Here is a 19,321-nt window from a genome sequence, read left to right on the forward strand (position 1 = left end):
AAATATTGATGAAGAGTGTGAACTTTTTGAGGATATATAGGAATAAATAAATAATCATGATATATTATTTAGTAAATATCTCGTATTGTGCGTTTCCACTAAACGATCTTAGTGAAACCGGACTAAGCGAGAACTTTAAAACTGCAGAAAAATAAACTGCACAAGAAGAAACTTTTTCTTATTTAAGTGTATTTGAAGATTTACACAATCTAATTTCTATACATATTCTTCAACTTTATTGGTTTAGATGGAAATACATACATTTTGCGGTGAAATAGTACAAATCGATATGTCTGAACGTGATATGGGGAGAGGTACGAGATTAGTCGTAGGACGGTGATTAGACGGAGGGAATTTGCTTGGGATTTCAGGGATCAATCGACGTAGTCTAAACCAAGTCATCGACCTGTCCATCAGATCCTGAAGTATTTTCATTGTCTCGTTTAGGGTTCGGTCGTACGCCATTCATGCTGTCAGATTAAAGGTATTTTTATCAGGACAGTAGATGCCGTCACACTATGTATATATATAATAGATAGGGGGAAAACCTTTGGGGAGATCCCTGTGGGGGGGGCGGACGGACAACAGTATTTATGGTTCATTTTCATCGGCGCATACCGGGCCTTTGCATTTACAAAATTGTCAATCAAGTTGATTATGCAATTCGCAAAATACATCCCCAATTTATACACAGCAATTTATTATTACATTTCATCTGTTACGAAATTAATATATTTTGACATATACAAAATAGCATTATTAATATACAACCTTTTTTACATCTAAAATGCTACAGTTGTATAAATATGTTAATCTTGATAGTTAAGCAACGCTTTCATTTATATGGGTGATTGGTTCTTAATTCCATATAGCTCGTTTAGCGCTGCCTCGATTAACGCTTATTTGCTATAACGCTGTTTGCTGTAAACCTTAAAAAAGCCTAAAATTTACCCAGATTCAAATTATCGCGGCATTTCATTGATTCGTATATAATACGATTGTTCCCGAACATTGCTTCCCCAGAATCTATGCTTGTTTGAGATGTAGATGTAAGATATTAAGAAGTTATTGCCTGACGGCTTTACCAACGCAAACCTTCAAGAACTGGCAAAATACGTAATTAAAGATCGCGAAAATAGTGATTCTGAAGAACCAAAAGAACTTGCTACAAATTTTCCTAGAAAAAGTTTAGAAACGATAACCGAAATCATTGATCAAATGATCCACATTTTGACAGCAGTGTAAGAGCAAGAAGAGGAGTTTTGGGTGCGATCGTCTACTTAATGAAAGAAAAAGAAAGCGATTAATAACTATACGATTTTCATCGCAAAAGTAAACTTAATATTTCTGTGTGCAAATGATTGTGTTATATAAAACATATTATAATGCAAGTTACTATAAATGTAACTTAAAATTAAAATAAAATTTGTTTATTTTTGGTCGTTTCTCTATTTGCTATGTGTTAAAATGACCTCCTATAACGCTGTTTCGTTTAGCGATCTATCTTCATAAATGCATCTAAAGCACTAAACGAGGTCTTACTGTATATTCTCTAATAGAATAAATTTAGTACACAAAATAGACAAAAAATCAATACCCGAAATCCCAAAACCGATAGTTTTGTAAAGGCCTTTAATCGTTACCAGTTTCTGAGCTTTTTTTCTTTTTTTTATTAAGATCTTAAATCTCGAAAAATTACTGATTGTAATCTACATATCTATACTTAATAAAGACACTGAAATATATTATATTATTATCAAAAATTTATTGAATGTAGTGCGTGTAATTGCACTGTTCAAAAACGGACTATTCGAGGACATACAAAAAAATTATAAACAAAAATATAATTAATTTGAAATAACTAGAGAATAGTGACACCCCCCCCCCACAGACACAAAACCCTCGACCACCCCTTTAGAAACTAAATCAAAGTTTGTTTTCTTGTGCTGTATGATTATCTTTTAAGTCATTTAGTGTCGTCAAGATTATTTTTTAGTTAAGTTGCTTTTGTTATTGAATTATTTTTTTTTAGTTAAATTTATATTTAACGGAAATCGTTCCGCTCCGTGCCTATTTTATTGTTTCTGTTTTTATTTTCTTTTTTTTTGTCTTCTGGTCAAAAACATTCCACTTATTGCGAAGAATTGGCAGGTTGTGAATGAGATAATAAAAAAAATTGAAAAAACAATAAATTATTTTCTTATAATTTTTTTAGAATTTATTTTTCTTTATTAAAATTTATTTTGTTTGAAATTTTCAAAACGCACTATAGTGAAGACGAATTATGCTAGGTGTTGCTGTATATAAAATGAAGTCGTTTTTTTTTCATATTATGAAAATATTATAGATTTATATTAAAGTTCCCCTAGTTCTAAATTTGTGCAGATTACGAACCTTTATGATAATATGTTTCGGCAAAACATTGATTTTGCATAAATTGAATAGTGCGAACTCATATAGGGACCCAAGGGAGCACCGCTAAACTGTATCCTAGGCACTTTTGGAACTAAGTTATTCGGATACATAAAATTTGCAATTCTGAAACTCTTCTTTTATGGAATATCTATATTAAAATGTTTTGTATATATTCTTTTATGGATAATATACTTTGATTTTCTAGTTTGGTTTAATAAGTAATAAATGTTTTCATATAAGCTTATTTCAGATTAAGATCCTAAACTATGAATTGAATAAAGTACACTAAAGTGTCTAGAAATTAGAGACAATTTTTTATATTAAAAAAAAATTGAAAATACTGGTTTTCCAATTTCAGTATTATATTATCAAATTTGTTAAATTGCCCGAAAAAGAAAATATTCTCTGATTCTTTATATATTTATTAGTTACGTCAAATACATATGAAAATTCTTAAACTTAAAAAATCGGTTCTCGAATTTTGCTAAATTTATATAAAAATTGATTTTAAATATTTATTAATTATCATTTTTACATAATTTTAATAATTAATTATTATTTACAATTTTATGGCCCAAAATTTTGTCTCTATTTTTTTTTTCAAAATATTATTAATTCAAGTTTTCTAAACTACTCTTAAAAAAGTTGCGTCATATTTAAAAGTTTTAATAAACCATTAATATTTATTGGTAATAAACGAAACGCTCAATTTTTTACTCGTATTATTTTGAAATTACTACTTCCCTTTATTTTAGTATTTACGATTTTTTATTTTGGATACAATTTGCACAATTCGACAAAGTCCAATAAATATTGTTTTATGTGCATTATTACTATGTGCAATATCCAAATGGGAACCAACAAACAAAAATCTGTAGCAGGTAAAATACAGTATTTATCTGTGCAAAAATGATGCAACATAAATAAAACATAAAATAGTGCTGTAACGAAATGTAATTTCAGATTTATTTCCAAATAAATAGAATGATATATAAAATAAATAATTAAATTTGAACTGTCATTTTTCATTAAAAATATGATTGAACTACTTTTTATATATATAAAAAAAATATGATTCTATTAAAATGTGATGTACTTTATAGATTGATTATCAATATTAGCAGCGAAATAATGTAATTATATTTGAAGCGAAATGCGTAAAAGCTTTTACAAACTTTCCAACCACACTGGAAAATCGAAGCTTTTAATACGTGAATTATATTAGTTTTGTTGTAACAAAAGTAACATTTTCATACATTTTATTAGCGTTTTTATTTATTTATTTCATACATTTTATGCTCTCGCATAGTGCCGCCTCAATTAGTCTTGATTCACTATAGTCCAGTTAAAAAAAAATATCTTTTTTTCTTTTTGTGCTGTTTAGTTTTAACCGATTTTAAAATCCTCGATTAGTACGTTTTTAAACGGATTACCCATACTATTCGAGGTATTGCTATATCTTGTGTTTGGAACGATTTACAAAGTGAAATATTTGAAGCGTTTTCTTGGAAAAGTCAAAATAAATTTCGTTGCGGAATGGAAACGGCGAAGATAAAACCGCAGATCTAGTTCAGCTTTGAGTCTATTTCTGTATTTGCAAATTTACCTATTAAACAGCACGTGTGATTTTAGTTTCAATTGAATTTTTGTGTAGTTTATAATAATAACTATTCATAATGCACTATTATTATGTATGGTGCAGTTTTTTATTCATTTATTTATTTGCATATTCAATAAATTTTGTAGCGATTTGTAAATAAATTTCTGTATATTTAAAAATATTACAAAATAAAGTAATATTTATTGTATACATAAAAATAAGAACAATAATACTTCCCATAATGCGGATAATTTGGTTAGAATTGATCATTATTTTGCTGAATCCGTACTGATCGAACCCGCACTATGCGAGGTATTGCTGTATATTGAAACATTCAATTTCTGTAAAATTATTAAAAAAAATACTATTATAAAAAACTGCTGTACTACATTCACTTTCTGACTTTCCATTTATCACATTTATATACCAATTTCCATCCTAAATCCCATATGGGCAATGTACTCTATTTTGCTGCTCTAAAGATGGGACCGTTTTCTCCTAGCGTCGTCATGGGACATCTTTCGTGGCCTTCTTGAAATGTAGGTTTTAGCCTTAGGATCAAAAATCAATAGAACGCCTAAAGACATTTCACAATACAGCAATACCTCGCATAGTCCGGCTTCGATCAGTCCGGATTCACTATAGTCCAATTTGAAAAACAAAACAAACTTAATTTTAATTGAGCAAAATAAATAATAAATCATTATTTTTATACATAAATTTAGATTATCAAGTCAAGTCACTTTTTTGTCCGGTTTATTTCTATTTTATGAAATTCCTTGATCAGTGCGGTTTTAAATAGTCCGGGATATTGGCTTAACGGATTACCCGGACTATGCGAGGTATTGTAATACAATACTCAGTACAAAAAATACAAAAATAAGTATTGTTTTATATAATATTACGTGCATATCTGTAAATATATGTGATGTGTTCAATTAATTACATAATTTTACTTAAATTTTAATGTTATTTTTCATTTGTTTATATATTCTATTGTTGAAGCGGATGCAGATTTTTCAGTCTGTCGGTTATTATTATAATCCTGCAGTTAAAATAGATTATAATATCATCATGCATTTATTATTCTTTTCATGAAGACGTTCCAGCTTATCACGCTGTTATTATGCCAAAGGGGCTTACGTGTCGATATGTGAAGCATGTAAGATATCGTGGACATAACAATCGCAATTGCTCCACGGGGAAGAGATTTTATGTTTGCAACTGCGGCGAAATGATAACGAGGATTATTACCGAATTCCAGTTGTATGGGAAATAATTTTACACATTAATAATAATGATCACATTTCCTTTTACTATTTTATAAGATTGTTCAGATTACTTGTATTTATAACCAGACAAATTGCATTACCTAAGACATTAATATATCGAAACTATGACTCAACTAATAAAGTTGAAGCATATACAAAATTATTAACTACAATCGTAGTAAGATGCGTTCTTAGAGGACAAGGCGCTAAACGACGTAAACCACGTTACATGGAATCAACGTTAATCGAGGTAGCGTTAAACTAGGTCTTACTGTACATCAGTGGTCATTGACTACGAAGCTTTTCATACATATCTACCGTTTAAATTACTGTAGTTCTTAAGACTATTTGGATCACCCACCCAAGTACAATTATTTTGCTTAACTTTCGGAAATATTTCAAAGTTTTTGAATGTATTTTGAATATTTACTTCTTCTATAAATGTTTTAATTGTATATAATTCTTATTATATATCTAATAATTTTTATTATATATCTCAAATTCAGCATTTTATTACTTGCTTCCTCATCCTCAATCATTTACAAATTGGCGATATTTTACTTGGTTAAAGTCTTCATTAACCTCCAGAAAATAACATGTAATTTACCCCGATTCGCTGATCACTGAAATACTATTTAATTTATATCAATGCATACTAAAATTTTAAAGAAATTCAGTAAACTGTAACTGTAACTTAAATATTATAGTCCAATAGTTATCATAAATCTCTTAAGATGATACTAAACTATAAATGTAAAACATGCTTGAACATTTGTTCAAATAAATGTAACATTTGAAAGTATTAATTTCGATTAATAATTAAAAAAAAATCTATATAATATTTTTAAAAAAATGTTTAAAATTCGTATTCCAAAATTTCTCTGTATTCTTATTATGTAATCATAAATTTAACAAAAATTATGGTTTCCAACTGTTTGATACAAATCAAAATTTAAATTTTAGAAAAGTTAGTGAACAAAATCAAAAAAGTATGGTCAATTATTTAAAGATTTTTACTATATTTTTTGCATTAAAGAAGCAACAACGATAAAAGTAATAATAAGATAACAAATATTGTGTGTTAATGGTTAACGAACAGTTCGGACTGCGAACATATAGAATATACACTTTTGCAATCGATTAATTTGAATAGTGGTAGTGATGTTAAGCTTTTTTTTCCGGAGGAAAAGGGACCACGGATGTACTGTGTGATTAAGATGTCAAGTTTAAGGCGAATGTTAAATCCATGATCAGTTTAAGAATAATTCACCCACCGTATACAAATTGTAGAAACAATTTGATAAGAAAGTCATATTTTCAAATAATATCCTCATCCAACTTTGTTTAACTTTAGTATATTATTAAACGTATTTCTTACGCTTTATATTCAAATATAAATGTAAACTTAATACACTTATATATACTTTAAAATAATGATTTCAATTATGAAATATACACTTATATTTCCACAAAAATAAAAGTATGAAATGTAATTATGAACGAACGAACTAAGTATTCAACATATAAAAAAAATAAACGAGTATGTGGGAGAGCACCAAAGGTACTTTAATTATTATTTCACGTAGATATTAAGTTACATGAGAAATTTAAATTACGCTAGGATTATATTACACAAGTCGGCTACATTTAGATCTCTTCCAAAACAAGATTCGGTAACTGTGAGATTATAAAGTGTAATGTATACCTTAATTTGAAAGTTTACATTCACATTTTGAATAGCTTCCATATAGAATTTTCACAGTTTATATAATTTTTTTATTGTAAAAGTATATTATAAAAAAAATGTCTACGAATCTTTAGATATATTTCTCGAGAACAGTTATTGATAGAGAAATATAATTATTCATTAGTAATTAATCAAGTTTATACTTGATTATATGTTACATGATGGTTTCCTGCCTTTACTATAATTATGTCTCAAGACATCGATCGTAAGTACCGGTAATTGCATCGAGAAAATTAAATCTTTAAATGTTGAAAGCTACCTGTATTGGAATATTTGAGATGTAAATGAGCGGCGAAAAGTAATTCCATTAAGGACGGAAAATTAGCGAAGAAAGAAATTGTTTCGTTGTTCGGTTGTTTTTTGTTTTGTTTGCTCATGTTTCTTGTCGAGACGTGCGAATGGTGGGGGGAGGGAGTGAGAAGGCAAAGGGCGACGACTGTACCCTTGTTTGGGGTCATGCGGCGGCGGCGGAGTCGTCGGAAGAGGCGTAAGCGAAATATCAGTCCCGTGCTTTATGGCATTGCCGTGCCCTCGCATCTAAATCGGCCCTTAAAACCCTTACACCAAAACTCAATTTAAATACGCACACTCGCGCACGCACTCGTTCGTACATACGCAGACGACGAATACAAACGCAATTAGGAAATTTCATTTGCACCCTTCGCGTCAGGTCCGAACCCTCTAACCTCCACACCTAATAAAATGACGAACGACATTTGCGGCACAGATTTGCCCGCTAATTGAAATTCATTTCATCATTGCGTAACATAATTTTGTTGTGCCGTTGCCACCGGCAACTGGGAATAAAACAATCGATGATTGGCAATAATGGCGAAGGGCTTATTCAAAGGGTATGGTTACCTCGTCTCCCCTCTAGCATCGCCGGTTTGCGTATAGACACACAATGCGTCCTCGTTTTTATTTATTTCTATATATTTTTTTTCCTGTACGTACAGGGAGAGGGTGCGAAGCTTGTCTCGTTATTATGAGCGAAAGGGCCGGAGCCGGCGTTTGATTTGTAATCTGCTATAAAGCCGTTGTCGGCATCGGGCCCTGCGCCATAAATTAGCCTTTAGCCAGAGACTGTAGTGAAAACCACCGCCGCCGCCGCCCCCCCTCGATATCGCCCGTATCAAGCGGGGGCGGCGTGCGATTGATTGATTCGCGATTTACCCGACCGGAAAAACCGATAACTAGTTATGGATCACAAAAGCACCAACCGCCCTTCCGGCGACTGCAAAAAAATATTATTCATAACTGTACCACGGCGGAGGGCAAAAAAAAGGCGCGAATAATATTGGCGGGGATGGGAAAAGTGTTTTAGTGTTTTTCCAATAACCGTTTTCCGTCTATCCCCCTGTTTCTCTTTTTTTTTGTTCTATCACTCTATTTGGTGCTGGAAAAGTTTACTCAAATAAAGAGTGGAACTCCTTTATTGTCAAGAAAAGTTTACTTTTTATATCACATTTTTTTTAATATGACAGATGACATTTCCCTCATTTTCTTGCAAATATTTTTCATTTTCTTTTTAATGTGAAACAAATCCATTTCTATTAATTATTTTTATTTATGAGCGTTCTCAATTTTAAAGCACTTTCCATATTTTTACTTGCCATTGCCATCAATTATAAATATTATTTGTTCTAATTCTGAAATATTTGTATAAAATACATTCAAACAAATAAAAACTACATATCAATGGCAATGGCAAGATAATTAATTGTTTTAATTAAATTTAGCTGAAATTTTTAATGTATTTTTTAATATTTAGTAATTATAAAAATATTAATCAAACAGTCAACACAATCAAATAGAAAAAAGGACTAAGAACATGTCCTTATTACAGTTTTTTTTTTAGATGGAAGAAGTGAATTTTAGTTTTTAAATGTGTTGATATAAATATTTTAAATTGTAAATAAATATTGGGCGTTCACAACAAATCTTCCGTTTGCTGCCAAAGAATGTAAGCGATAATATTTAATTTTCGGTATATACCCTCTAGTAAACATATCAGAGAGACTTCCTCTGAATACTTGGACGGATTTCAAATATTTAGTTTACATTTTGTTATTTGCTATACTAGGCGGAAGTACACGCTGCGAAAATATTTGCGATGATGCACTTGACTTAAATCCTATCTGTTTACAAATAAATTATAAAAAAAAAATACATTAAGTAAAGCAAACAATTTGTTTATTCTAAATATTATTATAAACACAAAAATAAGTATTTTAATAACCTATTTTATTTGTAGAGGAAGTTTTAATTTGTAATTGAAATTATTTTTCCTCAGTTATTCTGAAGAATTTTGTATACATTTTTTTCATGTAACTTCATTTTATCTATATAAAGGAGGGTTGACGTGAAAGGTGGATATACTCACCCTCTATCATCGAATATCTGATGTTACATGTTAGTACTCAAATTATGTTCGGAAACTGAGTCGTTTTTGTTTTGTATATTTGTTCGGAAACCGAAGCATTCGAGAACCGAGGTTTTACTATATTTGATATTTTTCTTAATCGGTTCGCATCAAAATCCCTCAACCGAATTCCCAGTTAAAATCCCAACATTAGAAATCCCGACAGTAACTTTTATTATTTGACATGAGGTTATCTTCAAGAATGAGGTTATGTTCAACCATTATTATTATTATAATTGGTATTTTTGATATATAAACTAAGCATAAGAGACATCTACGAAGTATCTTAGTCTATACGTCGTATTGTATAAACAGGAGACTCCTTTGATGCTGTCGGGATTTTAACACGGTCGAGATTTTGATATAGTCCATTGTTTCCAAACCTTTTTTGTGTCATGCCTACCCATACCTTTCTAAAATTAGTATGCCCCATATGTAACATATACGTAATTCGTTTAAACTCTAGAAATGACAGCTGTCACCATATGTCAAACCCAAATAAAAAACTGTTAGCAATTGGGTCGATATACAACTACAAACAGGTTGAGAAAATAAAGGTCAGAAACGCTGGTGTATATTACATGAAACAGGTATTACATCGTCGTTGTCGTTGAACTCAATGAAAAACAATAATAGTTGGTAGTCCTGACAAACATTACAAGTTTTTCGCGCAAAGTGTGTAAGCTATATTTGTATTATTTTTTTATCAATCATTTAATGTTATATACTTCTGAAATTGGTTAATTATATGTTCATACCTAACTATATAAATAGTCACCAAATAGTAAAGAAATAAATCTCGAAGGAAAAAGGTGGAATGTAAGACACAAATGCACACATTCTCCATGGAAAAAGCATTAATGCAATTTCATCCAGAAACAGAAGGGAATCAAATGAAATGGAAGAGATTCATATATATTTCTATTTGGTCCCCTAGGCCTGTCCGGACGTGCCCCACCGAACTGTGGGATCGCGTTATATATTTTTTATTTGCTGAGTGTCCCTTCAGGGCATTAAGTGTATGTTCGTGTGTCTGTTCTGTGTGTGTTTTTGCTGGATTTATTGGCGGTGGCAGGTGCTGGCGGTGTTAACGTCGACTGCCGCCCCCGCTTCGCACACACTCGCACAATGCTCTACCCTACCACCACCACCATCATCGACGCCTCCCCTGCCCTCCCAAAAACTAGTATTGAGTTTCGCACGGAAAGGGTCTTTTGGTCAGACGATGTCTAAGCTCAGAGTGTTGCGGAATGCCAGATTAAGTGAGGGGATTCCAAGTCCATCACACGCACAACGAAGGACGTAGATGGAGAAGAGAGGAAAGATGGAACAGAGAAAAAGAAGAAAAAAGATAGGAATACGAAGAAGAAGAAAAAATTCCTTTAGGTTGATTGATTGAATAGATCCGGGATTTACTTTTTTATGGGCCGTATAAATCCGCCCTCGCACACTATAAATTATCTATCCAGTTTTTACCCCAAAGAAGAAGGAATTGTAGTTGGGCGAAACTAAGAACTAAATCCGAACGATTTTGCAAAATGAATATCTCACTTTACCATTTTGTTACTGTTATAAATAATGTAATTATACAACGTTATATAATTGTAATAATGACTATAGTCCATAGACTTAACCTCGCAACCCAAAATTGGGAAAAAATGACAAAATGACAGCTGTCAAAAAATTACGCTATGACAGCTAATGTCAAAGCAATGAACATGTGAAATACTTTTAGTAATTGGATCGCTGTACAACTACAAACAAATGTGTAGTGTTAAAAGGTTGAGAAACGCTGGTATATAATGTATACATTAATAACTATTTGTTACAGTTCTGATTGCTGTTGAGAGCAAGGACAGCGGAATACTAAGTAATTTAGATTCTCGCGAAGTTGAGTGTAGTTTCTAAACTACACAGCTACACATAATTGCATTGTGTTAAAATGTCAATTTGCTTCGTTCCTGACATGGGAATGCTAACTTAAGTGCTCGTAGAACGACCGTCCACAATTCATACCATTCTCGTTCCTCCACTTTGCAGCAGATTGAGTGGAATTTTTATGAAACAATCTGTTTACAACTATTAAATTGTTAATGTTTTTTTAGCAAATAATTTATTAACTAGCTTTAAATATTATTGAAAAAAAATATATATTTAGGATGTTTCATTAAAAATAATTGGAATGACATAAACGAAGAAATAACAAGAGAAAATAATTGCTACAAGCAGAATGAAAGAGAAAAGTAGTAGAGCAGCACGATATAATGACCATGAGAAAATAAAAGGAATACAAGTCCATCTGTTATATTAACGCCTGGTTGAATATACGTTTGTTAACGTTAACAAATCGGTTATTTTTTGACGTTGACGTTATATGATATTAAAAATGATCTTCAACAATCAATTTGTTAACTGACAAACTTTATATTTAAGAGATTTTTCAAGTTAAAACAAACATTAATTTTAAATATCCATATAACATATTGTCAAATATTATGTAAGAAATTGACAATCATAAACGTCACTTATTTGTGACAGGGATCGTCTTAAATATCTTGTCTTTCTTAGAATAATAAAGTAATATCAGTTGAAAAGACATTATTTTTATTTGGGTTTTATTATATAATTCCAAATTATTATTATTGTGTGTTATTATCATTTTTTAAATGTTTGTTTAAAAATTGTAATCAGTATTTTTATTACTAGTTTTAAATTTGAAGATAATTACGATTAAGACATAAAGTTTAAAGTGCTCAGATATTGTTTACATTATGAGTACTTAAAACAGTGGTGTAGCATTATGTAGCATTTACTCACCTTTTATAGCACTTTCAAACTTCATACTATAAACAAAGTTTGGTAGCTCTTTAACAAAATTGTAATCCATAAGAATTACAGGAATTATATGTAGAAATAGTAATTGTATATGATAAAAGGCTTGTCTCTTAAATGATTTTTGACAACCAGATTGTTAGATTATCACCCATTCAAATACTATCCACATTACATATTGTTTAATTATTCAAAAAATTCTGTTTGATTCAGATGGACTTATATTTTATAGAACTTTGTAGTTCAGAGATACTCTTAATGACAATAAAATTATGAAAATGACAGCTGTCAAATAATTGCACATTTTATTATATGAATTGCTTTAACTCTTTAAGGGACATGCATTATACTACATTTTGAAGATGCCTAGTATAGTATTGTTATAATTTTCTAGAAAATGTTCAGGAAAGATTAGTAATTAGTAAGTGTTGATTCAGTTAACGAAGTTGTCTTATTCAGTTGTCTAGAAATGTGTTGGGTCTAGAAAGAAGACGGTTATAACTTGCATTATCCTTGAAATTAGTGGTATACTTAAAATATATAAGATCATTTTTATATGTTATTACTATAAATGAAAAATAAATTAAAATAACAGCTGTCAAATATTTGCTATTTTTTTATGGAATGAAGTATACAAAACTGTATGTTATTATTAAACTGAATTGTGCATGTAACTAGTTTAAATTATAGTAAATGTAACTGTTTGGATGACAGTTGTCAAAAGTATTAAACTAAATGGGAATTGCCATTAAATTTTGTCAACTTTATTTATTTAGTTGAAATATAGACATTTAGATGGTTATTACTCATTTTGATAATTATAGCTTTGTATGTTTTGAATGACAGCTGTCAAATATTGAAAACAGAATATAGTTGAAATTTAGACATTTAGTTTATTATTACAAATTTTGATAATATTTGTATGCTGTATGTATTTATGAATTTTGGTTAGAAGATTTAGAAGTTACACATGTTTAACATCTACATTTGAAATGCGTTCGCGCCCGCATTGCAGTGTAGCAAGCTGCAAGATTTATTTCAGTAGCTGCTATAAATCATATCAAGAATGTCTTTATTATCTGCGCCACCAGTACTACTTGGCGAAGCCTTCTCCTCCCATACAAATATATCAAATATCTGTCCGGATCGAACAGAAACTTTAAACTTGAAACCAATGCTTCAGACGTGAATCTCATTGTTTTCCTTTTGTTGATGTTTCAGGAGAAATTGGAAGCCCGCGTGGCGGAATTGGAGGCGGCCCTGGACGATGCCCAGAAAACCGAACAACGAGACAAGCAGACCATTGCCAAATTGCAGAAGCAGATTGCCAAAGTGAGTCTACTCCGCAAAACTTTACCAATCTATCTCTCTTTCAGTTTTCCCATTTCCCCAGACTAACCAATATCGACATCAAATTAGAAATTCACGCTGCAAAAAACAGCGAAAACCCCTTCTTTATACTAGAATCTATTTTATATATAAAACAGAATGGATCTCTGCTGGGTAATTAGTAGGCATGGGATTTTCGCATTGTTGCGAAATTCTTTCATATTTTCCACGTCCATTCGATAACGCGCGCAGATTTCCCAGGCGAGTTTTCGCCTTACGTAACCCTCGCCAGATTTTCCGGCTTTTGTGTGTGCTCGCCTACATTTTTTTCTCTCTTCTCCATTCTTTTTTTCCGTTACAAATGGAAGATTTACGACGACCGAAAGTAACGGAGGAGGAAATTTAGTCGACCGCAAGGCGAGTAATTATCGGAACAAACCGGAACGGGAATTAATTGCAGACCGGAAGACGAAGGGTAAGAGTGGAAAGAGAAAATAAGAAAAAACGTATACGAAAGCTGCACAGAAGGACATCAAAGCGGATTTTCTTCTCGACTCAACGTTATATATATTTTTTTTGTTCATTATCAGAAAATGAATCTGGTAAAGGATAAGAAAACGCTATTAAAATCTTGTTAATGATTGTAATCGAATCTCCGCATGGGAGGGCACGATTCAATGTAATACCAGTTTGGTGAGTTGCATGTAAACGATATTCTTAATGAGAAAACTGCGAGACGCAATTGATTTCCAATTGAAGCTTATAATTTGAGTTGTATAAGATCGTGCGCTTCTCCGTGTAAATAATATAGAATGAACTAATCAAGAACGTCGACACGGTGTAATAACAGCTTTTTCAGCATCAACTGAAAATTGATACCGAAAAGATTGAATAATGTCTTAACGTATCATATGATGTCGCAAGAAGTCATATAATGCTAGGGTTGTTTTCCCCAAATGAAAATAAAGCTTTATACAATAAATGTAGTTTTAATACTAAAATAAAGATGTCTTTAGAAGGAAAACACTAGTAGTGTACCACCTTATTACTAAAAGTAGTATAGCATTAACCTTTTTCTCTATGAACTTTGTAATATGGAATATATTTTAGAGGCATTCTGTGGAATAAAAAAAAACTATTAATCTTTCACAATAGTCTTATAGACAAAGACTCTGATATTTAATGAAAGAGCCATTTTTAAGATATTTCTTATTCAGAAAAAGTTTAGGGAACGATACCCGAGATGGGAAACTTATGTACATATTTATTATAGTTTCACAATTGATGTGCGGTGAATTTCAAATATTTTGATCAGGTGATTGAATTTCAAATATGTTAGTTAATGGGAGGGATGAATTTCTTCTGGAATTCCATTTCAAAATTTTGTTTTACTTTTGACACTGGGAGCAACCGCACTGTGCATGCGGCTCCGGAGCCGCGAGTTGCCGACTCTGGTCTAACCTCAACTAAGTTGTCTAACTAATATGTGAACTTAATCTAATTTATTTTTGATGTTGAAATCTATTTTTGTCAGTCGAGAAGAACAATAAAGTTGTCAATAGACAAACACATGCTGATACACAACTAAACTTATTACTAATAACAAAACTCACTCGCGATACCAGGTTTAGGATTGTCGAAAGAACTGCTGCAGAAGAGCATCGACAAGAAGAATGATATAAAATATATATTTTTAAATAAAATTTAAATATTTTTATACAAATAAATAAAAAAAATTATAGTTATGTATCACATTCGATCACAACTTGTTGAAATCAATAAAGTATACTAAGATTATTAGCTTCCATATAATAACTAGGTTTTTCAAATTCAAAGATAAAAATTCATTTCAGTGTATTTATAAGATTTGAACTTATGAAACAGTATAATTATTAAATACATAATTATACATGGATTTTTTGGTACCATAAAATATACATTGAAATTGTAGAAATTGTCCAAAACCGGACTATTCGAGGATTTTCAAACCATACAAAAAGAGATTTGACTGCATAGAGGGAATATGCCGGTCTTTTGTGAAGAATAGAATTTATTTTTTGTTGCTCAGTTAAATTTAGTTCATTTTCATATTATCAATAGCAAATCCGGACAGATCGAGGCCGCACTATGCGAGGTATTGCTGTATAAAACATAGAAGAAAATAACAATTTTAATTTGATTTACTATAAAAATTATTATTATGTATTATTAATTTATGGGTGATTCAATATTATAGATGAAAAATATTATTAATTTGAATAACAAACAGTTTCTTTGTTACAACATTATTACTATACATAATTTAATGTCAACGTCCTCGCAAATCATTAATTCGATTCTGCGAAGATCAAAAGGAAACTCAATATTCCGTGCAGGTATTGTTGCAGCTGTTAAACCAACACCGAATCCTGATTTTGACAGGTGTCAAAAAATGATGCAAACAAAGCGATTGACATCATGCGTGTAGGTCGAACAAATCCATTGTTTGATTGATTAATAGGTCCTTCGGGGGTCCTGGTTATTATTATTATTTTTTCTGTTATGCTTTCAATTTTCTTCCTTCATTCAAACCATCCGTGACAGCGAAACGCAAAAGAAAAAATATTAATTAGTCCGCTAATTGGAGCGGAAATCCGCGCACTTCCATCTCATTAAGCTACGCTTTCGTCTTTAATCTTCTTCAATTAGATTACGAAAAAATACTCCGAAATGGCAAGCTTTTGCAGTACTTTTTCGCTAGATTTACGAAGTAAATTAAGATTGATTACGTTTTAATGCATTCGTACATATTTGTTTTTAATCGAATTTACAGGAAAATCTCTTTTTGTGGAATACTTTTCCAGTTTTACGCACACAATTCTGATTAATGGGTTTTGTTGGTTTCTTTAATGATCCAACAAATACTCTTGTATTATGTAAACTTATGATAATAATATCTTAAAGACACGTTATAAACAACGCTCAATTGGTTCAATTCATGTGGCATGAATATACATAATAATAATGCATACAGCAAATATACTATATTCAATAGGTAGTTAGAACGGAATCCTGCAAATACTGAACATAACGCAAACACATTAGATATTATGAAGGGGAGTGTTGGAATGCAAATATCCTAATATACGCAGAATATATAATCAATGTGTTTCACCCATAAATTTATCTACATTCTTTTAAGAAGACATGTATATTATATTATGTCTCTCATAGAGAATTATTTATTAGTTTTCAAACTTTATTTAAAATTTTAATTAATATTATATTCATAGAAACATTTGTTAAAGTCTCATGTTAATTGATTATTATATTAATAAAGTAACTATTAAATAAAATATGACTAAAAGAAAACCTTCTTAAAAATACATATATTCAACGTATTTGTTAGAAAGTTTTCTTAGTATTTGACTATGAACTAGCAGTTATGTTATACAAAAATAAGGACGTATTTTTTTTATTTAATTTGTAGTCAATATGATAAAAACGTTTACTATAATAATGCACAAATACTACTTGAAGTCTCATTTAAATTCAAATATAATTTAATTTGTATATTGTTTTTAACTAAGTTATTGAATATTTGAATGAACAAATCAATTAAATTATATGAAGTTATTTTTTCTATAACAAGATTTAAAATGTAATTGAAATTTAAAACAAAATTGTCAAATGCGAATTTACTCAACATTTTCAAATTACTTTAAGATTTTTGTTTGTTAATAAATATTTTTTTATAAAACAATAATAAGGGCGACTAATAGCCGAATGGTTAAGTCGCCCTACCCACGATCGAACTGGCGACGGTTCGAATCCTGGTCAAGCCAGGCCCTTTGTGAGCCCTCTTGGTACTTACAGCAATAGGGCCATCGTTCATCACAGATGGACAGTCAAATGAATTAAGTTCAACATATGGATCTTCAGCTAAGTCGATGGACAATGACAGTGTTAAGGATAGCAGCAGATTCATAGTGAAAGGAAATAGTGGAATTGCAGAGCATCAATCAGAGTATCAGTAATATCTGAAGTTAACCTACAAGACGAGAGCCAACCTATCCACCGGGAAAGATCAACCGCGATCATAAATTTACTCAATGTTCACATTGATGAACAGTTTGTAAATAAAATTACACGACATAAAAAATATTTTCTTCTTATTACTTATTTGACAAAATGATGCTATAAATTGATCCTTTGTGTTTTTCCTAATATGTTAAAATTATATGCTGGGTCTTTAACTTTGTAATTATTACGTTGTAAATATTTTATTGGGTTTTAAACTTTATTTCCACTTGTTTTGTTCTCATCAAAAGAGCCGTGGGTTGCCGAACTCTGAATTAAGGCAATGTTATATAAGATGACAATCTAAGAAATTGTATTGTCTTTTCATTTTTGTCGTTAATAATGCATATACTATAAAAATGTGAAAATACACGTCCTTATTGTATAGATAGAATTATGAAAATAATGTCCTGAATCTATTATATAACGATATTAGATTATTTTTAAATAATGATTATAAACAAAGTAATTTGTAATTTAGTAGATTAGGATTTTTGTAAGTAATTGATGTCATTTTCTCTTTAATTAATTATTTTCAAATATTTACAACAGATGGCGTTCTAAATTTGACAACTTGCCGTATACTTGCATACTTAATGCAATCGTTTATAATAAACACTCAGAAAAAATGGTGTGTACAAGCCGTAATGAAGGTCGATCGTAAAAATTACCATTTATTTTGGCTCATATCGTCGAAGATGCTCTTTCCTGCGCGACTCGCGTTAAACGGAGACCCAGTCATAAAAATATTTTCGCCGCTTGTGCGGTTTTGCACCCTCCCCCCTTAATTTACGGTCGTAAAAAGATGAAGACGAAAACTACCCGACTTTACGGAATTTATGCGCCAGCGTTCTCGATGTGTTTTTCGGATCGCTCGAGCAAAGACAAAGAAGCGAACGCGCCCTCCTACACCACCACTGCTCCTTAGTCCTTCCATCGAATATTCAGAAGGGAAGACGACGGTTTTTTTTTTGGGGTCGGTTTGAGCGATTCATACTCAAATTGGAATTGATTTATTCCAGTCGAATGGAGAAGTGAGACGGGACGACTCTACACAACACACACACACAAAACGTGTTCTCTCCCCCGAAGTATAATAACGCAATTATTTATTCAATCAATCGATTCGACGCCCACAACGGCCCAAAAAGTAAATAAATAAATGAACGGACAAGAAGAATTCTAGTTGAAAGACTTTCCCTAATTGACTTTCGTTGTTCTTCTCTCGCCCAACGGTTTGATAAACGTAAAAATAAGTTACTTCTGTTGATGCCAACTTTGCGCTTCAAGCTAAAAAGTATACTCATAAAAAAGGGCGGTAGACTAAAAAAAACGTTGCAGAGATTGATTAGATTTTAATGGGAGCCGAAATGCTCCTACATAAAACGAATGCGCCTTTTTCAGTTCCTCGCTTTGCTTTCCATCCCGAAATCATCCCTTTCTCTCGCACACACACACATAAAACGAACATCGCAATCCTGATTTTTCTTGTTCTATATATTTTTTTTGTAATTTAATCCCTCTTTCGTTTTTATTTTGCTCGATGTTTATTTATTCTATTTCGTTTTTTTTTCTCGGGAAACGGGGGATGGGTTTAAACATAGAGGACAGAGAGGAATTAGTTGCGAAAGCGTTCGTTTGCTAAT

The 19,321-nt window shown here is 31.1% G+C and overlaps 1 protein-coding gene across 1 annotated transcript in view; it reads left to right on the plus strand.

Moving 5' to 3' along the window:
* Positions 1-13,619, plus strand: part of LOC108557554 — a gene marked incomplete at both ends in the record, with an annotated part of 30,670 nt that extends 17,051 nt beyond the window's left edge. Inside the window, one exon of the mRNA XM_017914114.1 lies at positions 13,509-13,619. Within this exon, the coding sequence (XP_017769603.1) occupies positions 13,509-13,619 (111 nt within the window). The remainder of the gene's footprint in view (positions 1-13,508) is intronic.
* Between the last annotated feature and the right edge of the window lie 5,702 nt (positions 13,620-19,321).

Source organism: Nicrophorus vespilloides, unplaced genomic scaffold, assembly GCF_001412225.1.
Source record: "Nicrophorus vespilloides isolate i.1.1-1 unplaced genomic scaffold, Nicve_v1.0, whole genome shotgun sequence".
NCBI lineage: Eukaryota > Metazoa > Arthropoda > Insecta > Coleoptera > Silphidae > Nicrophorus > Nicrophorus vespilloides.